The sequence below is a fragment of the Ylistrum balloti genome, unplaced genomic scaffold (assembly GCF_031769215.1).
Source record: "Ylistrum balloti isolate Yb309-2 unplaced genomic scaffold, AGI_CSIRO_Ybal_v1 Utg370960, whole genome shotgun sequence".
In the NCBI taxonomy this organism is placed as follows: domain Eukaryota; kingdom Metazoa; phylum Mollusca; class Bivalvia; order Pectinida; family Pectinidae; genus Ylistrum; species Ylistrum balloti.
In genome coordinates this window covers 18,421-31,499 of record NW_026782540.1, presented here as the reverse complement: position 1 = coordinate 31,499, position 13,079 = coordinate 18,421, and the positions used below count along the sequence as shown (strand labels likewise).

Below are 13,079 nucleotides of genomic sequence, written 5' to 3'. Positions count from 1 at the left end.
TATAGTGCTATCACATTGAAAAGCTGCAACACGGACACGGTGTCATGGCATCCTACCATGTAGAATTATACTGACAACGGATTAACCAGGCCTGTTTGATCACACCTAATACTGAATTACACGGAAATGCGAAAAGAATCATTTCAGTGACTTTTGTATGTCACAAAGCTTTAAGACAGAACACTTAGCCATACCCAGTCTGACACTCTAAGCAGGGACGTATAACACTGTATTATACGTCCCTGCTCTAGGGCTTCTTGTCACATCTGGCACTTTGTCAACAAAATACTACGTGTGTATGTATTCAGTATGTATCTGATACATCTACAGGTTACCAACATATAGATTCATGTTTAGTAGGAAATATAAATAAATAACTATCCCAACCCCCAAACCCTTCCCCCTACCCACCCAACTTATCTACCATACTATCTCAACCACGACAGAACCTCACGACGTACACACAGATGTGCGATATTTAGATACCACAACTGTACTGTACTTATTCTATCTCGCAACAAGTTATTTACACTTCGCGTGACGAATCTTACCGTGCAGCGAGGAAACCCGAGTACCTAGGGAAACCCCACTTGGTCGAGTAGGTGACCCTTACCCATTCAACGTCCGTTCAGGAATCATTCAAAATTTAGCCTATTTCAAATCCCAAGTTTATCCAGACAATACCGTATTACTACACAGTTCATGCCTTGCTAGTGTTCGGTTTTATATTCACAATGATATCTCTTGAAGCAATTAATTTCTAGGTACGTTGTAGAGGTTGTAGTACCTTAACGGTAACACAGTTTAGGCAACGTCACCTCCACGGTTTGTAGATGGATATTTACTGATACAACATCCATCCTATGAAAATAGCGCGCAATATTGTCACGCTATCTTCCCCGCGCAACAATTATGACGTCACAAGATCGTTGGCGACCATTGCAAAAATGACGTCTTTCAAGAAGCGACGCGATGGCATAACTATTTTTTGCTTGTGTTTTACATTTTGTTTATTCATGCCATCTGCCGAATCCATCAATTTGATCAATGATTTCTATACCCAGAACGGTCAATTTGGAGCGTGTTCGGAGAGTATTACAGGAGAGAAAAGTGCCTTTTTGCGATCTCACGTCGGTGCCTACCAGTTTGGGAGTTTGATCGGATACCGCGCCAATGAGGACTGTGCAGTTGGATTTGACGCCGGCGAAGGTACTCTTGTATTGATACACGTATAAATTAAATTTTGAAGAGGTAATGAACTATCAAGAATAATTCGTGAACAATTTGACTGGTGCAAGAAGTGACCAATTTGAGGCCAATTGTACATGTGTATCATTACCTTATAGATCAGACAATACAAATGAGCATGTACATTTCTGCCTACTGGATTAATCTATACTATTAATCTTAAAATAACCTAGTTTCCATGCATTTATCAGTTATCTTATGTTATAATGGAATGCACAACGCAACACAGGAACAGTGATAAAATATATAGGCCTACATAAATATGCATGTAAGTACGGATAAGTCTAAAAATAACACACTTTTTGTTGAAGTCAATTTCCAACATTTTACACCTTGGAAATTTCTGTTTGGTTTCCCTTGAATATCTACAAGCTAAAAGTTTTTCTACCTCTGCAACATCTACAAAAGCAGTCAGAATTGTTCTTTTTATCGAGTCTCTGTTAAAAAAACCAAAGAACATATATGGAAGCGGGAGGTGGAATAAAACTTCAGTGACCGGTTTCATAGGTCTCGTATGAAAAGGAAACTCGTTTAAGACAATCTATTATCAAAAGGTGAAATTAAGTGCCCAGAGAACCTGATGCACTATAGAGTCTCCTAGTCAGTGTACATCAACTGTGCATGACATTGATTTCAATAAAACCTCTGTATGACATTCATATTGCTTATGGATGCCAAGCGAACACAGAATTCTATCTCATTACATAGCCTCTTTGAATTGTATACATTCATGCAATGACTTTATTACTAATACAATATTTGAATTTGCTATATTCTCACTCTGTCCCTTTTCTTTGTTGTCGTCACAATGCATATGGCGTCACGAAGTTATCACATCACACTGATGGAAACAAAGGGGACCTTCAGCCAATCAAATCTCCACTATGTCATACTACATGTACGTCACAACAGAAGTATATATAATGGGCATTATTATAGCTGAAAACAGACAGTTGTCTAATGAAGAGAAATCTCACGAGATGTAAAATCAAACCCAGGTCCCAAACTCGGGATGGATATTGACCTCATCTCAAGCTATCATTTGTTGGTCAGTATCATAAAGAGGCGATTGTTTAAACCAAACAGAGAAATGACACAAAGTTTCCGTAGAATGAGTAGATGTGTCCGTGGTTTCATTGTCCAGCCTTTGGACGAAAGATATCTTCATTGACGTCAACATAAACACAGTTATACGACATTGGATTTTCGAACTAGAACATCAAAATACAGCAGGGTATACTATTTAGTTTTATTCTTTTACAGAAACATTTCTTTACTTACATTTGACAAAAAGATTTTTTTCTATCTTTTGAATATGAGAAAGTTTAACTTCTCACTAGAAGAGATTATCATTCGCTTACATAATGCAAAGCGGGGTTTCCTTCCGGCTAATGTATCCCCCTTCTCCCAAATCCAAAACGCCATATTAAACAACTGCTACAAATGTTGCTCCTTTTGTTCCAAGGCAAACAAGTTTTGGTCCAGTTTTTGCGATTCAGCCTCCAGGAACCGACTAACTCCGTATGTGATGACTATGTGATGATCGACGAGCTAGGGCGGACTGATAACGCTACGTACTGTGGGAGTCAAGGTAGGGTGGTTGGAAAAACACCTGTATTATTTCGCAAAGAGAGGCAGGCGATATATGGTTTATCATTGTCATTTTGTTACTTGTTGACTGTATTAGAGTGTTATTGATCAGCTGATTTAGTATTGACCCAGTCTGTAAGTCATCGGTCGATCATATTAGGCTACCTTGGGGACCAGTATTGTACAAAACCGACTAGAAAAAATCTACTTGAGAAAGCTATAACAATGATGAGAAGTAAATAGTTAAATCGCCTTCGTTTGAACTTTGAATATTAAGTAATAAAAACACACCTTTCCAAATGTCAGGAACCCGTTCTTGGAAAGTACCGAGGACAGAAACATAGGGAGGATTGAATTCCCTATTCAAGGTATCAATTTTTGAACATTAGACATAACCATAAAAATCAAATGTGCCCCTCATTTAGCTGGCAATTTCGTTTTCATATAAAGCTTTATTTGCCAGATATCATCAGAATAAATAAGAAAGACATTTACAATTTACATTTCAATATGTCGATAGTGGGTTGTCTTTTAACACCAACAAATGTCATGACCATGTCGATTGTATACCAAGACAATCAGGTTATGACCCATTGTTCAACACTCTCGCTCATCTATGAGCCGAATTGACTACAGTTTATATTGTTCTCATTTGGTGTATTTCTTGTCTATAATCTGTTTACCATCTCGTCACACAATTTTCGACCTTAGTGTACATAGGATTATAATACAGCAGAAAACGTTGGTCGATTCCGTCCCACCTGTACGCTCCATACTGGTCATTTGTCTGAAGAAGGTGACCATGTAGTGATCGGAACGTCACACTCTAATTTTCTACTGGTTGTGTTATAAGATGAAGGAGACTTTGTAGTTATCGGAACGACACACTAATTTTCTAGTGGTTGTGTTATAAGATGAAGGTGACCTTGTAGTTATCGGAACGTCACACTCTAATTTTCTGCTGGTTGTGTTTTAAGATTAAGGTGACCGTGTAGTCGCCATGATTTTACGTAAGAATTTATAGCCCCGACCAACACTGCGAGATGATGGCGGTGTTGGATAACATCATCGCTTTTGCCACTGTTACGGTTTATTTTATTTTTTTTTTTTTTTGAAAACTATAACTATAAGTAGTGAGATGTTAAACGATGGTCGCAGGACAGACAATACTGGAAGTGCGACACCGCACGAAGAGGATTAATATGAAGGTTCGCTATAAGTTGACATATTATAAACAGTGATGATTATACGTAGTATACTGAATGTACCATGAATACAGATGATACGACGGAGCACGACAGCTTTACAAATATATAAATAGGTGTTAAAAATATTTAGATACATGTACATTTGTATGTATTTCAGTTTTCTAGATATGTTTCCTGTATCTCCATTAGCATGTTTCTACTTGACAGTCATATCTCCTTACGTATCTGATGCGGAAAACATCACCATAATCTTCTACAGTGACTCAACCACTGAGCTAAGCGGATTCAAGATCCTGTTGACGTCATTCCGAACGGCTGCAGGTGCTTGCCAACCAGGGGAATTCAAATGTGACGTCACTAGGTACTTTAACATCGAAGAATCAAAAAGGCATACACAACCATTTATCATGCAGTCTATAGGTTTAATGGATGCTCTTTTGGTTTATTTTTTACGTTGATAAAACATATTTTGTCCCGGGGACTTTTTGGTCGTTAGTTTTGTTTCCCACTCACATTAATATCAGAACAGTGTTTACCCTTAGGTGTACCCAAATAGTATACGTTTCTGATTCATTTTATTTCGAGATATTTTGAAATTTTCACAAACTGTCATTTTCCAATGCTGTACGAATATTGCCACCCAGTGTCAAGTGTTAACAAAATCTGCGATACCGTGAAGGATATATTTTATGAATACTTTCTAAAGATGATCGCTTTCCCTTTCTTGTCGGGGGAAACTGACCTTGTTGTTGTTTGTTTTAATGACTGAGACACAACACCTTCATTTTGTAGGTGTATCGACAATTCATTAAAGTGTGACGGAGTGACCCACTGTGTCGACGGTACTGACGAGGAAAACCAACAAGTGTGTTCAACCGAGATCATTTAATACCTGTAACAGATCATTTAATACGTGTACCCGATCATTTAATATGTGTACCCGGTCATTTAATACATGTAACATATCATTTAATATGTGTACCAGGTCATTTAATACATGTAACAGATCATTTAATACATGTAACAGATCATTTAATATGTGTACCCGATCATTTAATACGTGTACCCGATCATTTAATACCTGTAACGTATCATTTAATATGTGTACCCGATCATTTGATATGTGTACCCGGTCATTTAATATGTGTACCCGATCATTTAATACGTGTAACATATAATTTGATATGTGTACCCGATCATTTAATATGTGTACCCGGTCATTTAATATGTGTAACATATAATTTAATACATGTAGCAGATCATTTATACGTGTACCCGGTCATTTAATACATGTAACATATCATTTAATATGTGTACCAGGTCATTTAATTTGTGTACCCGGTCATTTAATACCTGTAACGTATCATTTAATATGTGTACCCGATCATTTGATATGTGTACCCGGTCATTTAATATGTGTACCCGGTCATTTAATACATGTAACATATCATTTAATATGTGTACCCGATCATTTAATACATGTAACATATCATTTAATACATGTAGCAGATCATTAATACGTGTACCCGATCATTTAATACCTGTAACATATAATTTAATATGTGTACCCGGTCATTTAATACATGTAACATATCATTTAATATGTGTACCAGGTCATTTAATACATGTAACATATCATTTAATACATGTAGCAGATCATTAATACGTGTACCCGATCATTTGATACCTGTAACATATAATTTAATATGTGTACCCGGTCATTTAATACATGTAACATATCATTTAATATGTGTACCAGGTCATTTAATACATGTAACATATCATTTAATATGTGTACCAGGTCATTTAATATGTGTACCCGGTCATTTAATATGTGTACCCGGTCATTTAATACATGTAACATATAATTTAATATGTGTACCCGGTCATTTAATACCTGTAACATATCATTTAATATGTGTACCCGATCATTTAATACCTGTAACATAAAATTTAATATGTGTACCCGGTCATTTAATATGTGTACCCGGTCATTTAATATGTGTACCCGGTCATTTAATATGTGTACCAGGTCATTTAATATGTGTACCCGGTCATTTAATACATGTAACATATAATTTAATATGTGTACCCGGTCATTTAATACATGTAACATATCATTTAATATGTGTACCAGGTCATTTAATACATGTAACAGATCGTTTAATACATGTAACATATCATTTAATACGTGTACCCGATCATTTAATATGTGTACCCGATCATTTAATACATGTAACAGATCGTTTAATACGTGTAACAGATCATTTAATACATGTAACATATCATTTAATATGTGTACCCGATCATTTAATATGTGTACCCGGTCATTTAATACATGTAACATAAAATTTAATATGTGTACCCGATCATTTAATATGTGTAGCCGATCATTTAATATGTGTACCCGGTCATTTAATACATGTAACATATCATTTAATACATGTAGCAGATCATTAATACGTGTACCCGATCATTTAATACATGTAACATATGATTTAATATGTGTACCCGGTCATTTAATACATGTAACATATCATTTAATATGTGTACCAGGTCATCTAATATGTGTACCTGGTCATTTAATACATGTAACATATAATTTAATATGTGTACCCGGTCATTTAATACATGTAACATATCATTTAATATGTGTACCAGGTCATTTAATACATGTAACAGATCATTTAATACATGTAGCAGATCATTTAATATGTGTACCCGATCATTTAATACATGTAACATATAATTTAATATGTGTACCCGGTCATTTAATACATGTAACATATCATTTAATATGTGTACCAGGTCATTTAATACATGTAACAGATCATTTAATACGTGTAACCGATCATTTAATATGTGTACCAGGTCATTTAATACATGTAACAGATCATTTAATACATGTAGCAGATCATTTAATACGTGTACCCTATCATTTAATATGTGTAACATATAATTTAATATGTGTACCCGATCATTTAATATGTGTAGCCGATCATTTAATATGTGTACCCGATCAATTATTACGTGTACCCGGTCATTTAATACCTGTAACATATCATTTAATATGTGTACCCGATCATTTGATATGTGTACCCGGTCATTTAATATGTGTACCCGGTCATTTAATACATGTAACATATCATTTAATATGTGTACCCGATCATTTAATACATGTAACATATCATTTAATACATGTAGCAGATCATTAATACGTGTACCCGATCATTTAATACCTGTAACATATAATTTAATATGTGTACCCGGTCATTTAATACATGTAACATATCATTTAATATGTGTACCAGGTCATTTAATACATGTAACATATCATTTAATACATGTAGCAGATCATTAATACGTGTACCCGATCATTTGATACCTGTAACATATAATTTAATATGTGTACCCGGTCATTTAATACATGTAACATATCATTTAATATGTGTACCAGGTCATTTAATACATGTAACATATCATTTAATATGTGTACCAGGTCATTTAATATGTGTACCCGGTCATTTAATATGTGTACCCGGTCATTTAATACATGTAACATATAATTTAATATGTGTACCCGGTCATTTAATACCTGTAACATATCATTTAATATGTGTACCCGATCATTTAATACCTGTAACATAAAATTTAATATGTGTACCCGGTCATTTAATATGTGTACCCGGTCATTTAATATGTGTACCCGGTCATTTAATATGTGTACCAGGTCATTTAATATGTGTACCCGGTCATTTAATACATGTAACATATAATTTAATATGTGTACCCGGTCATTTAATACATGTAACATATCATTTAATATGTGTACCAGGTCATTTAATACATGTAACAGATCGTTTAATACATGTAACATATCATTTAATACGTGTACCCGATCATTTAATATGTGTACCCGATCATTTAATACATGTAACAGATCGTTTAATACGTGTAACAGATCATTTAATACATGTAACATATCATTTAATATGTGTACCCGATCATTTAATATGTGTACCCGGTCATTTAATACATGTAACATAAAATTTAATATGTGTACCCGATCATTTAATATGTGTAGCCGATCATTTAATATGTGTACCCGGTCATTTAATACATGTAACATATCATTTAATACATGTAGCAGATCATTAATACGTGTACCCGATCATTTAATACATGTAACATATGATTTAATATGTGTACCCGGTCATTTAATACATGTAACATATCATTTAATATGTGTACCAGGTCATCTAATATGTGTACCTGGTCATTTAATACATGTAACATATAATTTAATATGTGTACCCGGTCATTTAATACATGTAACATATCATTTAATATGTGTACCAGGTCATTTAATACATGTAACAGATCATTTAATACATGTAGCAGATCATTTAATATGTGTACCCGATCATTTAATACATGTAACATATAATTTAATATGTGTACCCGGTCATTTAATACATGTAACATATCATTTAATATGTGTACCAGGTCATTTAATACATGTAACAGATCATTTAATACGTGTAACCGATCATTTAATATGTGTACCAGGTCATTTAATACATGTAACAGATCATTTAATACATGTAGCAGATCATTTAATACGTGTACCCTATCATTTAATATGTGTAACATATAATTTAATATGTGTACCCGATCATTTAATATGTGTAGCCGATCATTTAATATGTGTACCCGATCAATTATTACGTGTACCCGGTCATTTAATACCTGTAACATATCATTTAATACATGTAGCAGATCATTTAATACGTGTACCCTATCATTTAATATGTGTACCCGATCATTTAATATGTGTACCCGGTCATTTAATACATGTAACATATCATTTAATACATGTAGCAGATCATTTAATACGTGTACCCTATCATTTAATATGTGTACCCGATCATTTAATATGTGTACCCGATCATTTAATATGTGTACCCGGTCATTTAATACATGTAACATATCATTTAATACATGTAACATATCATTTAATATGTGTACCCGGTCATTTAATACATGTAGCAGATCATTTAATATGTGTACCCGGTCATTTAATACATGTAACATATAATTTAATATGTGTACCCGGTCATTTAATACATGTAACATATCATTTAATATGTGTAGCAGATCATTTAATATGTGTACCAGGTCATTTAATATGTGTACCCGGTCATTTAATATGTGTACCCGGTCATTTAATACATGTAACATATAATTTAATATGTGTACCCGGTCATTTAATACCTGTAACATATCATTTAATATGTGTACCCGATCATTTAATACCTGTAACATAAAATTTAATATGTGTACCCGGTCATTTAATATGTGTACCCGGTCATTTAATATGTGTACCCGGTCATTTAATATGTGTACCAGGTCATTTAATATGTGTACCCGGTCATTTAATACATGTAACATATAATTTAATATGTGTACCCGGTCATTTAATACATGTAACATATCATTTAATATGTGTACCAGGTCATTTAATACATGTAACAGATCGTTTAATACATGTAACATATCATTTAATACGTGTACCCGATCATTTAATATGTGTACCCGATCATTTAATACATGTAACAGATCGTTTAATACGTGTAACAGATCATTTAATACATGTAACATATCATTTAATATGTGTACCCGATCATTTAATATGTGTACCCGGTCATTTAATACATGTAACATAAAATTTAATATGTGTACCCGATCATTTAATATGTGTAGCCGATCATTTAATATGTGTACCCGGTCATTTAATACATGTAACATATCATTTAATACATGTAGCAGATCATTAATACGTGTACCCGATCATTTAATACATGTAACATATGATTTAATATGTGTACCCGGTCATTTAATACATGTAACATATCATTTAATATGTGTACCAGGTCATCTAATATGTGTACCTGGTCATTTAATACATGTAACATATAATTTAATATGTGTACCCGGTCATTTAATACATGTAACATATCATTTAATATGTGTACCAGGTCATTTAATACATGTAACAGATCATTTAATACATGTAGCAGATCATTTACTACGTGTACCCTCTCATTTTATATGTGTTCAGGATCATCTAATATGTGTACCCGGTCATTTAATACATGTAACATATCATTTAATATGTGTACCAGGTCATTTAATACATGTAACAGATCATTTAATACGTGTAACCGATCATTTAATATGTGTACCCGGTCATTTAATATGTGTAACATATAATTTAATACATGTAGCAGATCATTTAATACGTGTACCCTATCATTTAATATGTGTAACATATAATTTAATATGTGTACCCGATCATTTAATATGTGTAGCCGATCATTTAATATGTGTACCCGATCAATTATTACGTGTACCCGGTCATTTAATACCTGTAACATATCATTTAATACATGTAGCAGATCATTTAATACGTGTACCCTATCATTTAATATGTGTACCCGATCATTTAATATGTGTACCCGGTCATTTAATACATGTAACATATCATTTAATACATGTAGCAGATCATTTAATACGTGTACCCTATCATTTAATATGTGTACCCGATCATTTAATATGTGTACCCGATCATTTAATATGTGTACCCGGTCATTTAATACATGTAACATATCATTTAATACATGTAACATATCATTTAATATGTGTACCCGGTCATTTAATACATGTAGCAGATCATTTAATATGTGTACCCGGTCATTTAATACATGTAACATATAATTTAATATGTGTACCCGGTCATTTAATACATGTAACATATCATTTAATATGTGTAGCAGATCATTTAATATGTGTACCCGGTCATTTAATGTGTACCTGGTCATTTAATATGTGTACCCGATCATTTAATATGTGTACCCGATCATTTAATACATGTAACATATAATTTAATATGTGTACCCGATCATTTAATATGTGTACCCGGTCATTTAATACATGTAACATATAATTTAATATGTGTACCCGATCATTTGATATGTGTACCCGGTCATTTAATATGTGCACCCGGTCATTTAATACATGTTACATATAATTTAATATGTGTACCCGATCATTTGATATGTGTACCCGGTCATTTAATATGTGTACCCGGTCATTTAATACATGTAACATATAATTTGATATGTGTTCCCGATCTTTTAATTTGTGTAGCAGATCAATTAATATGTGTACCCGATTATTTAATGCATGTTCCCAATCATTTGATACGCATACTTTATCAGTAAATGCGCTATCCCGTCATTCGATACGTGTACCAAATCATTTAATGTGTGTATCTGGTATATTTTTTCGTCGTCCTTGTTTGTTTACTGTAATAACACTGTAACCTACATCTTTTCTAGGCTGGTTGTACTTGGTTTGATCATGTCCTTGGCGCAGTGCTGAGTCTCGGAGAACATACTATTCTCGCTATCGGCATTTTGGCGGGAACTGCAATAGTCGCTACAATTACCGCGGTAGTTGTGTACCACGTGGTCATCAAAAAGAAGAACAGAGTGATACCCATTCAACCAACAACCAAAGCGAAAACCACCTCGGTCGCCACCACCTCTGACCACTCGAAATCTAGCAAGACGGCCTCGTCTTCTAAATCATCTGACAAACACAAAAAAGCTACGGGATCGTCATCTAAAAAGGCGACAACGAAAAAAGCCAAGAAAGTAGACCAAGTGGAGGATGACGTTGACTGGTAGACTAATCAGGGGTGTTTCAGATAATAAATCCCATTTCTATATATCTGACGTTGTTTGTGTTATTATTTCAACATTAGGTGTAAACTACCTCGCTATAAAGATCACATCGGGTCCGGAAAAAGAGGTCTTAATAGCAGGGGGGGGGGGTTTAATAGCAAGTGGTCTTAATAGCAGGGTGGTCTTAATAGCAGGGTGATCTTTATAGCAGGGATGTCTTAATAGCAGGATGATCTTTATAGCAGGGTTGTCTTAATAGCAGGATGGTCTTAATAGCAGGGTTGCTTTAATAGCGGGGTGATCTTAATAGCATGTTGGTCTTAATAGTGTATACACAGTTATTGAATTATGTTGGTCTGACAATGATAAACACATATTAGTTACAGCTAGGAAGCCATTTTGATACCTAATAGCTTATTGATCTGATACCTGCCAGGTGTAGATGGTTGGATACACACCGGGTAACTTTATCAGTTTTTTTGACTGGTCAGAAGTCTTATCTATGAGGTGAACTTCAATTCAAAATTTATCTTTGGGACTTAAAACTGGTCTTAATTGTGAAGTTGTCTTAATAGTAACATGATCTTAACAGTGTAGTTTATAATGCAAAAACATGAAGAAAATTTTTTTCGGGTACTGAAATGAAGTGGTCTTAATTTCGAGGTAGTCTTAAGCGAGGTTTTACTGCGGTGGGATGAAGTATGTTAGTTAACCTGATAGAAGCTGGAATGTTACTCAATGAAAATTCATCATAAGTACCTTATTGTAATTTGAATATATAGCCACATCGTTAATGGTCCCCGAATATCCGAGCAGTGACGCGGATATCATTATTCTAGCTGAAAACATTCACGCGTAAAATTCGTGACACTTTTTATCATTATATTCATGAAAGAGCATGACTAACGGGAAGTAATTTTGTAGAATAAAAAATATATTCTACTTTAGTTACTAATACAGAAAACAAAACCTGTTCATATGTTTATATTCTTTACCATATCAATACAACTTGCAACGGTAATTTGCTTATGTAATTACAACAAAAATCGAGTTGACCATAAATAAAGGGGGCTATTGTAACATTATCTAAAGGTGATGTGATCTAAGTGATACAGATAATGATCCAGTCTGTGTTACTGTACTCCGTTACTGTACGGTCTGTAGGCTGTCGGGGTCAAACCCGAACACAACTCTGCCTAGGACAACATGTTTACATAGGAGGTCAGTTGTGGTGATAGTGAGTTAGTTTAAACATATTTTATTGCCAAAATAAATTTGAACAATG

At 34.0% G+C, this 13,079-nt stretch overlaps 1 protein-coding gene across 1 annotated transcript; it reads left to right on the top strand.

Annotated features, from left to right (window-relative positions):
* Positions 1 to 947: 947 nt before the first annotated feature.
* On the top strand, positions 948 to 11,797 carry LOC132559727 (neuropilin and tolloid-like protein 2). The gene is made up of 5 exons (XM_060224355.1): positions 948 to 1,209; positions 2,714 to 2,839; positions 4,254 to 4,407; positions 4,839 to 4,911; positions 11,447 to 11,797. Exons 1-5 carry the CDS (start codon positions 948 to 950, stop codon positions 11,795 to 11,797), a joined length of 966 nt encoding a protein of 321 aa, XP_060080338.1.
* Positions 11,798 to 13,079: the final 1,282 nt, after the last annotated feature.

Coding starts and splice junctions, on each gene's coding strand:
- LOC132559727 (XM_060224355.1), top strand. CDS start 948: ATGACGTCTTTCAAGAAGCGACGCGATGGCATAACTATTTTTTGCTTG. Junction 1,210..2,713: donor TGGATTTGACGCCGGCGAAG/GTACTCTTGTAT, acceptor TTTTGTTCCAAG/GCAAACAAGTTTTGGTCCAG. Junction 4,408..4,838: donor TTCAAATGTGACGTCACTAG/GTACTTTAACAT, acceptor TTCATTTTGTAG/GTGTATCGACAATTCATTAA.